Source organism: Stegodyphus dumicola, chromosome 3 (assembly GCF_044657685.1).
Source record: "Stegodyphus dumicola isolate Sdum_Otavi_A_Nest chromosome 3, ASM4465768v1".
Classification (NCBI taxonomy): Eukaryota; Metazoa; Arthropoda; class Arachnida; order Araneae; family Eresidae; genus Stegodyphus; species Stegodyphus dumicola.
Genome location: NC_140770.1, coordinates 223,644,251 through 223,661,646, shown reverse-complemented (window position 1 = coordinate 223,661,646; position 17,396 = coordinate 223,644,251). Strand labels below are relative to the sequence as shown.

At 31.7% G+C, this 17,396-nt stretch overlaps 1 protein-coding gene across 3 annotated transcripts in view; it reads left to right on the top strand.

Annotated features, from left to right (window-relative positions):
• The window catches only part of LOC118191245 (contactin-5-like), a 554,648-nt gene that overhangs the window by 468,499 nt on the left and 68,753 nt on the right, over positions 1 to 17,396 (top strand). Inside the window, exon 10 of one of the 3 annotated variants that reach the window (XM_085813862.1) lies at positions 2,344 to 2,562. The exons of the other annotated variants lie outside the window; for them this stretch is intronic. Within the exon in view, the coding sequence (XP_085669988.1) occupies positions 2,344 to 2,375 (32 nt within the window). The 3' untranslated portion in view covers positions 2,376 to 2,562. Of the gene's footprint in view, positions 1 to 2,343; positions 2,563 to 17,396 lie in introns of those variants that run through there. 3 annotated transcript variants of the gene reach the window in all.

Here is a 17,396-nt window from a genome sequence, read left to right as displayed (position 1 = left end):
AAGACGACATGATAGATTAGAATCTATTTCTGCTACGTGTTATATAATCTTTAGAATAACTAGATTAGAATCTATTATGTCATCTTATGTAACACGTAACACTGCGGATACACGTACACTGCTGACACGTAACACTTCTTTCAATCTATATTTACTCTAAAATGAAGTTCATTTAGGGAATTTAGATTTATTCTGTTATTTTTATTTATATTTTTTCATATCCTTTCATTAATCAGAATAATAATAAGAATCATTTAATTATAAACACTAAGTATTTTTAGGAGAGGATGAGGAAGTAGCCATATTAAAATGAAAAATTAAAAGGAACTATTGCCAAATTAAAGTAGCAATTTTTTTCATATTTTATACCTTACATATCTATATATTTTCTAAGGCCACAGAAGTTAATTTAAAGCATGATTTTAATGAAAGCATTTTAAATTTCTTCATATATACCATATCTTTTAATGTTTATCCAACTTTGTACAGGATAGAGTGGTTCTGAATATATTATTATGACAGAAAGAATCTGAATAATGCATTATTTGGCTTATGAGGAAGCACACAAGGGCTTTCTGCCTAAGAAAGGAACTGGCAGTTGTGGAGGGTATTTTAAGAGAACTTGGCTCGTATTCACGTTACACGTGGTGTAGGGGAACAAGGGCCCATAGGTTACAAAAGGAATAAAAAAAACTAATTGAATACGTGTTCCCCAGAGCAGAGCCCTAAGCCTTTAGATATTAGTTCGTTATTTAAATATTGGTAGTTCGACTTAGGTTCGAATCCCGGCGAAAGGACTAACTACATAAATGTTTTCATGGTTTTCCCCATGTGTAAAATGTATTCGCATAAAATGTCTTACTCAAAGGCCTCCCTCATTTTTACGTAGATTGTCCTGGTATGGTTTGCATTGTCCAGTTAAACCTAACCTATGAAAGTGGATAATTTACCTGGATAATTCATAACAGTGTAAGTTAAATTCCGTGAAATACATCCATATAGATTATGAAAGGATATGAAAAAATATAAATAAAAATAATAGAATAAATCTAAATTACCTAAATGAACTTCATTTTATTCATTTTAGAGTAAATATAGATTGAAAGAAAGTCGCAAATTAAATAGACGCCGAAGAATATAATGTGTTATGAACAGGTAAGAATTAAGCTTTGAGGGAAAATGTGGAAACGGAGCAGATAACAACGGCATAAAAGCCGATATATATTTTCAGATAGCAGTTTAACCGTCTAGGAATCTGCCATTAGTTTTAGTAAGTTAATTGTTAGTTAACTTACTAAGACATGTTTTAGTAATTTAGTGCAAGTTAAAAACATTAACATCATGAAATTAAAAAGAATTTGCAATCTGATCTTATTATGCAGTTTTCCGTTTTGACACGAGAAATATTTTCAAGCGAAACAGTTACGATAGGCTTACTAGTTTTAAAATTTGTCCTGCAGTAGTTTGAGATATCTAGCAGAAGTTCTTATGTTTGAAACGCTTGTTAAAAAGGAAAAGACCAACTAATCAGAGGCGGCTCGTAATAAGCACTGTGGAAATGCAGCACCCCCTATTTCCACTTATTATTATTTTTAATATTTAATATAGTGTGCCCTTTAGTCTTTAATTCTTTCTTTATACTTTTACAATACATAATCCTTAAGCTTAATGTCAGTTGCCATCCCCTACTTTGTGAAAAAGGTATGGAAAGTCTTTGCTTAGAACTGCACGCTTCACAGTTCCAGCGACAAGGCATTTGGCTGTTCTGCGCATGCGCACACAGAGCAGCACGCGAGCCAGGTAGAGAGAAGAGCACTGCCGCTCCTGCAGTGCCGAAATGCTGGCATGTTGTTGAAAACGTGATTTCTTTTTAGTCCGCATATGTGATATTCCTCCACAAGGTGGAACTTCATCATACGGACTATAAACAAAGTTCATAGTTCATGAAAATTTGCAACTTTTAAAAAATTGCCTTACTAAAATTCATTCAACATCAAATGCAGATCAAACTACTGCAAAAGCAACAGGAATTTTAAAATATCTAAATGATGATAATTTCAAGTTTTGGTTAGAGCTTTTTTATCAGATGCCTCACGTTGAAATAATATTTGTATATTATGCAATACAGAGAAATTAGTGTGTTTAAAGTTAATTAATATATAACAAATTTCAAAACTGCTATTTTAAAATTAAAAAACTCAAAGTACTGCGATAATTTTTCAAAGACACTGATGGCAGAAGCTAAGGAAATATGTGATTTTATATTATGTATTAATATAATTCACAGATATTCTTCCACTAAACACTTAGCTGCTGCTAAATTGTTTAACAAGAAATGCTTAGTTTTAGGAATGAACATTTTACAGAAGAAATAGTACTGAGCACTGAAGCATATCCAATGATTGACAAAGAAGAGCTTGAAACTGATTCTATTGTAGGTCTGATATCCATAAATACTTCAAATTAATTAAGCTACTGAAATTTATCTTCGAAAATAATCAGGATGATGTTCTTAGTGAAATTACGAAACTGATGAAAATTCTCTTGAGAGTTCCCATGACTACATCAGATGCAAAACGCTGCTTTTCAACATTGGAAACTGTAACAATTTTGTTTAATAACTAAGAAATGTTTAATTGTTTTCTTGTAAAATTTCATGAAGTTTCAAAATAAATTTTCTTTTTATACAAGTTTGTTTCCTTTTACACAATCTTAAAACAAAGGTTATTATTATTATTTTTTTTTTTAAACAGCACCCCCACTAATTTTAGCCACGAGCCGCCCCTGCAACTAATAGAAACAAGCTTTGCCGTAATAGTATTTCGTTATAAATTAATAAACCATTTATCATTATTATGAGTATTTTATTATAAATAACAGGGAGAAAATTTCACTATATTATTTTAGAAGAAACTTAATCATTCAAGTTGTAATTGTGCATTTATTTCACTCTATAGCTTGCGTACAAAAGTAGTTCACTCAGTTGAAAACACTTTCTATTTTGACAACAACTAATAAAAATAAACACTTTGAGCGTTTATTTAATCATTTTTGTTTTATTTACAATAAACACTTTGAATGTTTATTTAATTATATTTATTTTTATTTACAATAAACACATTGAGTATTCATTTAATTATTTTCCTTCGAGGCGTTTAATAATAATAAAAATCTCTGATAAAATTTGAAATCATAAAATTACAACCAAAACTAAAAGAAAAATTTTAAAAAAGTTTATCCAAAAAATAAATAAAATCCAAAAGGTTTCAGATTTTATATTACGCCCATAGAAGCGTTTTTTTAACATTTTGTGTGTTAAATATATTTATTAAATATCATGTGCTTCGCAATTAAACCACATAAATTTCAATTCAACAGCAATGACAAAAAATATTTAAAAACAGCATATCTTTACAATTTCCGACAGACAGTACCAGTAGTGAAGTATCGCTGATTTATCGCCCGTGGAGATACATTTTTTTTTTTTCCCTCGTACAATGTTGTCATTGCTCGCTTTAACATTATTAAGTTTGATAATAAAAAATTCGTTAAAGTTTTACTAAACATGAAGTAGATGATAAAACAAATTCGAAACTCAAAATTTCGGCTTCCAAGTGTCCATGTTCAGGTGAAGGACTACGTTATTCAGAATTTGATGGCTCTAGGTACCGTCGTTTCTTTCACAGTGCGATAAATATACATACATTCATGAAGATTCTTCATTATTTAGTTAGTATAATGCAGGACGATAATATTTGGTGTCAACAGTTTAAAAAGTGATTCGCCGGTTTCAGTGAAACGCCACAAAATGCCGGTTTGAGACTAATAGCCCTTCTGGGATACCGCCCCTTAAGACTAAAAAGAATGCTCAAATTGGAATAATGCCAAACAAAATTATTTTAGGAGATGGTAGAAATTTTGCATTCCCTGAAATATATATAATATGGTTTGTAATGCGAAATTTTAATCATCCTGTATTTAAAACTGAATATGATCTGTTAATTTACATTCCTCAGCAAGAAATAAGGAAAATCACGGGAAAGAACTATATTGACATTTGTACCATTAGGTACCTTTTCATATTTGCACTATGTTTGATTTCCATAATACTGATTGTTAAACATCTTAATAGTTTCTTTCTAAACGTCTGCGTAGTTCTTATGGTATGTGTTTATCTGTTATTAAAACCTGTAATTTAAGTCTGTGATAATAAAGAATGCTATAAAAATGCTAACGATGCTCTAGTTATAAACAAAGCATAGTTCAGTTATTAACAACAGATTTTACATTTTTTTCCAAAGAAAATACAATATATGAATAACCAAGTCAAAATACCCCAAAGATTCAGCATAAATGCCTCTTACCGTAAGTGAATAAAATTTTAAGACGGCTACGTGGTTTAAACGTTACATGCACTGGAGCCTACTTAAACGGATTAGACGATATAAATGGGCACGGTAAAACAAATGGAGTTGAAATTCCTGGGTAATGTCCTGCGAATGTTTATGAACATTCCCAAAATTCCGACAGGGTCATCTGTTCTTTGTCAACCACTAAATTATTACACACACTGCCTTAGCCACGAGCTTATTTTATATCACTCAATCATCAGTTGAGCAGACCTCGGTCATGAAGTTATTTATTTATTATGGTTCTGACGTTGATATCTCACAAAGATGATTTACGTTATAATTTTCTTAATTTTTTACTTTGGGGATTGAAATCTCGTTAGGCAATATCATGAAATGTTTAAACGCGACAGAAATCTCGTAGTCGACGAAAACGCAAAATATACTATACATATATATTTTCCTATTTATTTTTATTAATGGGAAAGCTATTTCTACGTATTATCCTTAGAAAATTTATTGAAACAAATTACCTAAAATATGCTTATTTGCAATGTAATGTTATTAAATACTCCTATGGTCTTATGCCAACAAGATCTGAGAAAAGTGCTCTTAGTGCACTTGTGTTTGAAATGATATATTAACAGCAATCCAATTATTTTCATAACGATGTCATAATGATATTGCAACATAAAGATTTGAAACAACGTTTCTGACATTCCTGGAAGAAATTAGTAAATTTCTCTATAAATATATGCCACAGACTGGCAATCTTTTAAATTTCCAATTTCCCAATTTCCTGAAAATGTTAATCGTGCAGAATTATCCTGATAAAAAAGATAATCATTCGTTTCTGATCAAAGAAAGAAACTCATTTGTTTAATATCCTTTGCTAAAAATGCAGAATAGTAAAAAGATGATTTAACTCAGTTTTCATTACAACACGAATTACTGTACTGTGCTTGACGTCATACGATAACTTTCTTTTAAACAGAGTGCGCTAATGTCCTCTAACAGTAAATTCAAGTTCTGCAAATGACATAGGCATGACATGACTTTTCCGTGAACGTTGTAAACAGGCAGGTTATTCTTTCAGTAAAAAAAAAAAATTAATTTAGCCAAATTCGAAAGGATGCATGGGAGATACAAGAAGCTTTCTGCAATTTTCCGTTTTCGCGCACGACTTCACTGTAGCAAATTGTCTGATTTTTAAATATTAAAGAGTGAACATAAGAAGGAAAAATATAATAACTAATACACATGCAATTTTGATTAGAAACCGAATTTAGAAGAAATCACTAATACCCAGTTTTCTTATCTATTTGATATTTCTAGTTTAAAAATTATATGATGAAAAATCAAACTGCATTCAAAAAATAAATAAGAAACTTTACTTGTGTACTGCTTAATTGTGTGTTTGATATGTATGCTAATCCTTATATATTGAAAAACGCAATAAAATTTAAGACAATGTTATTTGCATTTTTGTACATACAGTTGCAAATATCATGTTATTAGTAAATACTTTTTTTGGAAGTTCTTCGAGTTTAAATATTAGTCCATCAACAAAACAAAAAAAAAAAAAAAAGGCGACGTAAAAAAATAGTTCTTAAATCAAAAATGCTAGCTTCCACAATCTAGCACTTTTGATTCCATAATTTTTTCCGATCTAATCGGAGATCGAATTACAGCAAAAGATTCATTAATTTTAGTCGCCTTTTGTTTTGTTATGTATTGATATGTGCCCTAAAACCATAATGTTAGTTCAGAGGTAAACCCCAGCTGCTGACAAGAAGGTGGGTGTCGATTACGAGGTATTAAGCACAAGGAAAAACAGTTATTTAAAATGACCAGTGAGGAGTGTGAAAGATAGTCTTCTTTTTTATAAGTTGATCCACAAATTCATCATAATTAAGAATGTTCTCAAGTTCTCTAAAAGTACTTCATTTTGAGAGGAAGTCAGGATTTATGAGTTGATAGTTCGCCTTTCAAGTCCCTATGGAGAATAGAGTTTCTCTCAAAGCAAGGTGCATTAGTGACTTATTATACGTAGGCATTTATTCCGAAAAACTTAGTCTTTTACTGTGAGTTGCATAAACTGTAGCTCAAGTTGATACGACATATGTAAAGATATGCTTTATAACTCTTTTATTGTGTACGTTCAGAACATTTTGCGTTAACAAAATTGCGAAGACGGATTTTCATGACGGCATAAATGAGTGAGACAAAGTTTGTGACTTCATAATGTAGGCTCGCATTTTATTCTTCGTTTAATTTTCTATTTTCGACTAATATAAAAACAATCAGTTGTTTATTTTCGAAAATTAACACCGAATTCTTTACTATAAATTTTACATTTTTAATATATAAGCTTTGGTTTTATTGAAAATAAGTATAATAATTTGTTTATTTTAAATTAGTATGATAAAAAAGTACATATCCACCATTTACTGAAGGAATAAACAACATCGCATTCGCTCATACTTGTATTTCATATAGCTTCCATATTTAAAAAAAAAAATTAGCTTTGTCATTAACACAAATAAGAAAAAGGAAATATTTCTCAATTTAAATATACAGCGTGGGATTTACGTTTAAAAAATGGTAATAATGGAAAAATTAAAACTGGTAATATATATACCTCTAACAAAAGGTAATAACAGGATTTAGTTTCAAAGCAATCTTCATTATTTTATAAAAGTTTTAAGCTTTAGTAATTCTCAAATTCCTAAATGACGTTATACTCTCTTTTTGCATATTAGTATTCCATGCATCAATAACTAGCAAATACCTGATTGGTCACAATAAGGAAAATAAAATACGAGAAAATTTCCTACAAATTTGTATAATACGGAATGTTTCAAGTAGAAAATATAAAATACAGTGCAATTACAGTAGTATATATTATTTAAATAACATTGCAAAATTTATTTTAACTTGTCGCGAAAATTGTGCAGTAACTTTACTCTTTAAGTATCGTCAAGCTATCAATATTTATTGTAAATTGGAAAACATTATCAGTGTTTCAAAAGAAAACAATTCAAAATCCAGTTTAATAGGCAAAAATGATGATTAAAGATACGATTTACAATTAATACAACAATACACATTAAAAAACAAAAACATAACATTAAGCTTTGCAAATAATATACAATACGTGACTTTTGTTTTTCCATGTACACAACGATCTGTCTTGTTTAGGTAAAAAGAACTGGAAATAAAAAAAAAAAAAAAAGCGTAGGTAAGAAACCAGAGAAGTGAACAAACTCGGCATCGCACAAAATCTTTGCATCCAAAGAGCGACTGAAACTTCAGTGCAATGAATATAAAAGATATTTTTGTTTTCACCGTTTAACAATAAGCTCTTTTAAAAATAAACAGCAATCAGAAACAGAGAACAAGAGACAGAAAAAGAAATGTCCCACATATCCATTGATTCTAGTTACAAAATAACTAACTAACTAAATAAATAAATAAATAAATAAATAAAAATAAAAAAAGAGAATATTTCAGAATAATGGCCTGACGAGGAAAGTCAGGTTACTAGAATAAAATCATTACGCACCTTCAAAATCATCAAATTTAGCTTGTGCCCGATATTTTTTTTTAGTCAATAAAAATAAATTAAACTTACCCTTAGTTCTTCGCTTTTGCAAAATATACCCGTGTCCCGATCTTTGGTCTTTAAACTGATTTTCACGTTCAGTTGCGAATACTTGTATCCTTCGACCTCGAGACAGCTAAAAACTTTCCAGGAGACGAAAATAACAAATGATCCAGGCAGAACATTTCCATTAATTATTACTTACAGTGACTCAGCACCCTTGCTTTCAAATACTTTAAGCATTCATTCATTCTTCCCTTTCTCGAGCAGAAGAAGCACCCACTTGCCTTAAACTGTTTTCCTTCCATGATATTTTTGCTTACGTTCAGTTTTCACAATCACGCTCCTTCTACCTAATATCTCATTCTCTTTCAAGCATAACTCTATGCACACTTACCTACAAAAACTCAGCACTGTTCTGTTATCATGACTGGGTTCAGAAATGTATGTATGTATGCATGTATGCCTTGTTCTTGCGTTCATACATTTCTGAATCCTGTCCCGATAACTGAACAGTACCATCTCTTCTAATCTGTCACAGTGTTTTCAGGCATTACTAAACTAGGTTTGTATAAAATCATTCCTTCGCTTACCCGTACCACATATATGTAACTCGCAAAGCACCGCACACACTCAATTTATTCTTCGCAAACCCTGATTCATGCTTTGAAACCTTCCGAACAAACCTTGTAATTTGATGCTTAACATTCGCCTAGTTTAACACTACACATCCATTTAATACCATTTATGCAATTCTTTTGTTTTACCAATTTCAGATTTACTTCACAAATCGTATATTTATACCGCCCGTAAAACATTTCTCCATACGTCACTGGATCCCACTTTTTTACTCTTAAAAAAATCCAAATTAAAATTCTCATTTACATTGCAGGAAGAACCGACATCAATATTGAATGAAAATATTAAAAACTGCATGCCAGAATATCATTTATGTTTTCTTTGTAACCTCTTGTGAGCTACGGTGGCTCCTACTTGTTTAGCTGAAGACGAGAGCCTGATGTTTTCCTCAAACACAGCTAAGTTAGTGTTGACTGTGCACAAAAGCGTAAAGTAACACTTATTTACGTTTATTGTGAATCTCTGTTTTTTATACCATTCTCCAATTTAGTCAAAACTTCTTGTATCTTTCTAAATGCATGGTTCATTCTAATTGATCTTGCAAATTAAGCTGTATTGTCTGCATAAATTGCTGTTTTGTATTTTGCAAAATTTAAGTCTTTGATGAAAGCATTAACTATGACTCCCATCTAAAGCATATATTGATTTTTTTTTTAACTGCATCATTTCCGGATCAGTCCATATCATATGACTTGCATAACGCTGATGACGCAGCTAATCCAGAACTGGAATTAAAAATTTTTCAAAAACTGAAACTTTTCTCTGAATGAGCTTCCATATAGGAAACCTGTATACTTATAAGGTATTTCTCCCGCCTTCTTAGCATGCCTTTTGGTGTAGCGGTCAGCACCCTCGACGCATATTTGAGAGGTCCATGGTTCGAGTCCCGGCGAAGACGTTGCTCATTTTTCACGACTCCTGCTTCGAAATAACCCAATGTCTCTACAGTGGTGCCGAACTAAAAGGTGGCTGATGATGATTCTCCACCACCACGATTTGTCGAATGGGTCCCCTAATCCCCAATCGCCCTTTAAAAGGGGGAATATATAAGGTATATCTCCCGCCTTCTTAGCATGCCTTCGTTGTGTAGTGGTCAGCACGCTGCACGCGTATTCGACAGGTCAGTGGTTCGATTCCTGGCGAGGTCATTGCTCATTTATCACATCTTTTCTGCTTCGAAATAACCTAATGTATCTACACACTTTGCTTCTACTTTTAATCTCGCTATTAAGCAGTTTAATGTATCACACACGCCTCACACACTAACTCATCACACACACCTGCCCGCACGCAAACATATATTACGTACATAAGCTTACGTCCACACATATTGAGAATAAAACACGAAATATGAATTACAAAACATAATTTAATAATTTAACACGCAGGAATTTAATATATTGCTTACATAAACTACTTAAATCTATTAAAACACACACATATATGTGTGTGTATATAATGTCTCTAAAATCATCCTGTTAAAATATTTATAACCGAAATATTGACAGCAAGCTTGGGTAGAACCAGCTTAAAAGAAGGGCATGATTGGATAAGGAGAATTTTCAATTTTTATATTCAATTTATTAACTAAGAAATTGCACGTAAACATGACATGTACGTAATTTTACATTTTCGTTTTCTAACAAAAGCATTTTAATCATTATATTCTTCTTGGATTTTACATCTTGAATGAACTATTAAAAAAAATATTGAAATTTGCAAAAATATGTATAATCCTTTGTAATAATAATGTTCACGTCTAATGAAAATAAAGCAACATTAATGAAAACGCTGTTTTCATTAATTGCTCTGATTGCTCTTTACTTTTAAAAGAGCTTATTGTTAAACGGTGAAAACAGAAATATCTTTTGTAACAAGCAGCAGTTTTACAAGCAGAGAAAAATTAATGTCGAGTTAGCAGTTGAAGATGTTTTATCTGGCTGATCGTTTTGAAGAATCTTTCTAATTACACGAGCAATTAGCGAAAATAACTTCCAGTCGAAAATGTCAAGGTGAATAGATAGAAAGTACTTCACGTTACATTTTTTCTCAATTGATTTAATTAGTTGTCAAAATGTTACTTTAGGGCTTCTTACTTCGTATAGAATATTTATATTTTATAATCCTGCTAAACAGAAATTCGAAAAACAATCAAATGTCAAGATTCTAAAAGGTTATAGTGAACAGAAATCGGTAAATTAATTTATCTGATTACTGTTGTTCACCATTAGGGCTATCTGCCTTAATGGAGAGATGCCTTTTTGGAGGATATTTCTAAAGCTCGGTGGCCTGTAATTATCGTACATGTGAATAGAAATAGAGAAATTTCATGCACGCAGTCCATGAAAAAGCAAGTAATATAGCCTAGAAACTGAAGGAAATTCACTACTTTTCGCAGCTTAAATATCCTTAAAGAAGAAACTGCTGCAGACATACATACATGCCTATACGTGCTAATAAAGATACCGGTGTAATTTTCTTTCATGATTGTTACAGACGTATCATTATACATAAACATCTACGGTTTCGACCGCGTAAAAAGTTATCAGAAACTATATTCATATCAGTTAATGACTGCATTCGTAAATAACGATAACAGTAACGTTGTACTGCATTACTCTTTTAACAATTTATATAGAGAAAAGCATCTTACATCAACAGCACTAAAATTCTCGCCAACTGTTGTCAGTTATAAAATGTGATGTGGCAGTTTTTCTCCCACTATTCTCTAAAATTTGAGAACAAAATGCAAAACGAATAGGTTTTTCGCCTTTGTAAAATGAGCAGGCCAAGTTGTAAGATTGTTTCATAAAATGTTTACAGCGTAACACCTTTTAGCCCAAAGGGTCAATTTACCCATAATAGCTATTAATTTCGTTTTGGTGTTTTGGGTTGGTTCACTATAAACGGCGTTTCACTTTTCAGATTGTTGCCACCAAATATTAGAGCTCTGCATTATATTTAAATAAATTAAATAATGAAGAATCCGCATGAATGTATGTATGTTTCTCAAGCTGTGAAAAACAACGGTATCTAGAGACAACAAATTTTGAATATCGTAATCCTCCACCCGAATATGGTCATCTGGAAGGCCAAATTTGGAGTTTGGAGTTTGTTATATTATCTGTTTCATATTTTTTTAAAACTTTAGCGAAGGTTTTGTTAACAAACTCTATGCTTTCAAAGCGAGCAAAGGCAACACTATACGAAAAAGGAAAAAAATTATCTCCAGAGCACGAGGCTGTGTATCGGAAAATCTCAAGATATGTTCTTTTTAAATATTTTATGATATTCCTGTTAACCTGAATTTTATAGTTTAAGTGCGAAGAACATAATATTTAACAAGTAAAGTTAACACGCAGGGCGTAATATAAAATATGAAAGCTTTCAGGTTTTTATTATATACTTAATTTCAGAAAAATCCAGAACTGATTTTTTTTTATCTTGATGATAATATTCTGTGTTCCTGTTTGTTTAGAATGCGTAGGTAATGAGGAAAGTTTGAAATACTAATTATTGATTTGATGCGTTTGATGCATTCGACACATCTCAGAGTTTTGAAATAATAATTCCCATAAAATATTTCGTAATCAGAATCTAATACGATATGTACGAAAAGAAATGTATTTTAGCCTTACACATTGCTTATTATATAAAATGTTTCATGTTTTATATTGTTTTATCAGCTGTTCTGTGGAATATTCGATTAGATTGTACATGAACTATGTCAACTAATTTTTTAAAATTGTTAATGGAAGCTTCATATTTTACATCTCAAAATAAATCTGAGACGACTGTTTGCAAGTCCTTGTTCGGAGAAGTTTAGCTTTAAATCAATACATGCATTTATTGGGTAGCTTTAGAGCAACGTGACTAGAATTATTCGAATTCAATTCTACTCACGCCGCACTAGAAGATGCCTCTCAAACAAATTGTTCCAACTCTCTTCACATTCAATCTTCAGGACGCAATTAGTGAAAGCGAATACGATGTGCCTGTGACTTAATAGGGTAAATCTATCAGAATGGGTGCAAATCAAAGCAAACCGTCCTTCTGCTTATAATTAGTCAAATTTAATTAAATATAGGAATTACAGTATGACTGTAGAATGAAATACGAATAATATGGTATTATTAGTTTATTTATTTAAAAATATTTTTTTTAAGTTTCTGTGTTTACATTAAGCAATATGTATGTGACTGACTGCTGTTTTCAGATGTTTTATTTATTTTAAAATTCTTAATATTCTCTAAAAGAACTTTGTGCGGAAAGTAAAAAAAAAAAAGTTTAAGTAAAGTATCTAGTATGATATGCATTATTAGTCCAAAGAGCTTATTTGTACCTGAAGGACTATTATTTTAGTTTTGCGATTTTGCGTCGAATCCGTTTCACTTTTCAGACTGTTGCCACTAAATATTATCGCCTTGTATTATATTTAAAAAATATAAATAATGAAGAATCATGCATGTATGTTTGTTTGTAAATGCATGTATGTTTATGGCATTATGATAAAACAACGGTATCTAGAGCCATCAAATTTTGAATGACGTAATCCTGCTGCGAATTTGGGCATTTGGAAGCGCAAATTTGGAATTTGTTTTATTATCGATTTTGCATTTTGTAAAACTTTTTGATTAACAAACTCAAAGATTTCAAAACGAGCAATCGCAACACTGTACAGATAAAGCATTTTAATTTCCAGCGCGTGAGACTATGTATCGGAAATTTTAAAGATATACTCGATTTAAAATTATTTTTCGATATTGTCTTGAAGTGAATTTTATGGTTTAAGTGCCAAGAACATGATATTTAATAAATAAAGGTAACACACAAAATGTTAAAAAGTGCCCCTTTGGACGTAATTTAAAATCTGAAACTTTTTTTTAATATATTTTTTCATCTCGTTTTATCTAGTATTATATGCATTATTTAAGATATGCATTTCTACGTATATGCATTATTTCATCGCATAAATTACGGATGCATGATTTATATATGGCAAGCTTCGGTTATTATTTCAAGAAATTCAGAAGTTTATTTTTGAGATTGCGAATCTAATACAAAAATAACAGGACAGGAAGAAGTGAGCGGGACACAAGAATTTCGCCATTGGTTATACAGATGTAGTCTCGCCGCACTAACTGTAGAACTTCAATTTTGACGTAGAGAACGCAGAGGGGTGGATCTGTGAATCTTTCATCCCTCTTTCTTTACCTGACCCTCCCAAAAAAAAAAAAAAAAAAAAAAAAAAAAACGCATGAGCATTTTTGGTTCACCAATATTTTAAGTCCAGTCATGTGTATAGAAACTATGCTCTTACAAACATGCCTCTCTCCGGGATTCGAATTCGATCCCATCGGTATAGTAGCAACTACTGCAAAGCACTACAGCGATCAGAGCTACTACAAAATGAACGTCTTTTTTGGTATGGTTTTAATGATGGCAAAGACTCGAGGGATATTGACCTAAGGGTAAGGATGCCTTCGTGGAGGATTATCTAAAGGATACTGGCTCGTATATACATTACGCATCGAGAAAACCACAAAAAAGCCTATGCAACGAGCCCTTTCGTGGAATTCGACTGTCGAACTGAACTACCAGTGTTGAGCGACTTTAACGCTCGGCCGCTGGGTGGCAAAAAATAAACATCCGAACCTACAGCAAATATATGAAAACTTACGAAACATTCATTAACTAATTTTAAAGAAAATATCTAGTAGGAATATTCTGTGATACTTCTTTGGCAATATGAAGCAACTCCAATGATGGAACACAAAAAAAAACCTAATTTAGCACTCAAAGTGGCGACATTCAAAACAAGAAAAAACAAATTCTAACACTTAAAAAAAAAAAAAAAAATTCTTCGTGCGAAAGTCGCACGTGGCACTCGAACCTGATTTCAAACATTGCCATTCACATATACCTTAATGTTCATCTAATTAAATTATTTATTTTAAACTACAAGATTTATACAACCTCTCCCCCAACGGAGAGACTTTTACCGAAGGGAAAAGTAAAATTCGAAAGTTTATCAGCTCGGCTTGCTCAATTGCTTAAAGAGAAAAGGTAACTTCTCTCATAAGTTGCCAAATTTCTGACCAAAAATTTTAAGTTTTAAACAAATATTTTTACACCACATTTAAATAGGAAGAATGGACATTGTTCAAATTAGTCTTCCTTTTTTTTCTTGACGGTGCCTAGATCTCTTCCACGTTGGACCAGTTCCTCGGCTATAATTCACAGCAAAGCCTTTCCTCAGTTCATTTGTGCCTTTCGGATAATATTCAATTGTCATTTGCTTTCGACAATTGTTTTCTTCGTCTATTAGTAGCGGCTTTGATATTAAATCAAAAGTCGAAAGATGATAATAACGCTGCATTGCAAAATGATTCTCAATATTAATTTCTTTATCGTTTTTCAAATTTTCGTGAACATCTTCCACGTTTAATTCCGGTAATTTAACTTCTTCTTCAAAGACATCTCTGGGTGCTTTATTTTATTCCTTAATCGGTTCCAAGATCTTCTCTTCAGCTATTCTTCTTTTCATTTGAACTCTAGTAGAGACGGCATTAACCTAGTGAGGATGACTATCAGGTTCCTTTCTTTGTTTATTCAACAATACAAAAGTTCGATTGCCTAATAAATACCTTCCTTTGTAGAGTTCTTTTCTAATAATGGCAGCCTTAGTTATTAGTCGCCCAAGATCGCAATTTAGTTCGATCTCAGCCAATGGTAAACAGGTTGGATTCAAATCTAATGGCTGTTGCACCACACATTTTCACCTGTCAGCATTTCCGGCGTGATGTATTTGCGACAAACTATATCAATACTAGCACCTGAATCCCTTACTATAGGAATTTGACCATTTACGTAACCCATACTAGTATAAGATAATAGAAATTTATCCTCTGGTTTTGCACTAATTCTGTTAAGATTAGCAGAAGATTCAGTACTATTCTAAAGTTTTGGACATTGGGGTCTTAAATGTTGATAGGACCCACACTGATAGCATTGTGGCGTCTTTTGTTTTCCACATTTATCATCTGGAAGTGGACTTCCAGGTCTATGAAACCAGCTTTGCGAATTAAATTCTGATGACAATTTTTTTTTCAGTTTTATTTTTATTATCTGAACTCAATTTACCTTGAGTTAGTGCATTGTATCTTTCTTTCTGCCGATACACTACAGGCCGTTTTTGAAAGTTTCCGCAAACGTTTTCATATACATCAAGGTTTTCAGCTAATTTTTTAGATGAAATCATCTCTACCCATCATCTCTACTCATTCACTCATCAAGAAAATGATCTCGAATTTCAGGAGGAACTCGACGTTTAAGTTGGTCAATCACCATCAAATCTTGATCAGAAAGACTAAGAATTAAACTAAAACTAAGATTAACTAAAAGAAATATAGTCGAAGCTATCAAGGTTCAAATCGAGTTGGCCCCTAACTTATTTGACTGCGAAGCTTAGCAAGGGCCTGAGTATGACCGAGCGTAATAACAGCTTTGAGAGAGAGAGAGTGGACAAAAAGGCAGACGCGCGTAAATCAGAAACTCTGATTTTCTCTGCCTCTGAAAGTAACTTCGTGGTTTAAATACCGCTTCTCCTCATTAAATATTCAGCAAGATTCCAAAAATACGTTCTGGCCAGAAGTAGTAAGTTAAACTTAAGAATTTGACAGGAAAGGAACTTTAACATAAAATTTAAATGTTATTAAAATAAACATAATCCTTACAGTGTCTAAGACTCCTTTGACGAATACTTCGACATAATCTCTACTTTCAACAATTTTCTGTTTTAAATCGACTATTTTCAAATCTGCAGTCACATGAACTCCCAGTTCAGCCGCGAGATTTTGCAAATCTTCCTTACGAGCTCTTCCTAAGTAAGGCATTGTTTCTATGTTTAAAATTAACGAACACTGTGTTCTTTATACCTCCTCAAAATAGCTCAATCCAAGTACTTTAATTAATTAATGCAGTCAGGAATCACGGAATTAATTTCACTCTGTTAAATACGTATCCTCAAAAATGAAATATTTAAATCATATGAAGTTCATTCTCTCTACCACATAAATTGTGACTAAAATAAGAATAACAACATAGAGCAATATATATATCTACGCTCTGGACAACTAAAATGAATATTAAAAATAATATCCAAAACGGTAATAAAATAAGACAATTCAATATTAACAGGAAGTAATAATTTGGTATCGCTAATGTTGCGTTCAGTGATGAATTAATAAAATAAAGCAATTCAATATTAACAGGAAGTAATAATCTGGTATCACTAATATTATGTTGAGTGATGAACTAAAAAAATTAAAATACGCACGATTATTCGATCTCGGTCGGTGCCTCCGAAAATAATTATGACTGTGATATTTCTTTGGCAATATGAAGCAACTCCAATGATGGAACACAGAAAAAACTTTATTTAGCACTCAAAATGGCGACATACAAAACAACAAGAAGAAACGAATTCTAACATTAAAAAAAAAAAAAAAAAAAAAAAAAAAAAAAATTCTTCGTGCGAGAGTCTCACGTGGCACTCGAACCTGGTTTCAAACATTACCATTCGCATATACCTTAATGTTCATCTAATTAAATTATTTATTTTAAACTACAAGATTTAATATTTAAAACTGTTACAATTCTTATTATATATCAAATTTGCTAACGTTTCTGCATTACTCACGTGAATTTAAAGTTTTTTTTTTTTTTTTTTTTTTAATTATTATTATTTTTTTTTATTACGGCAAAGCACTCGAAGGCTATCTGCCTAAGGGAAGGGGGGCTTT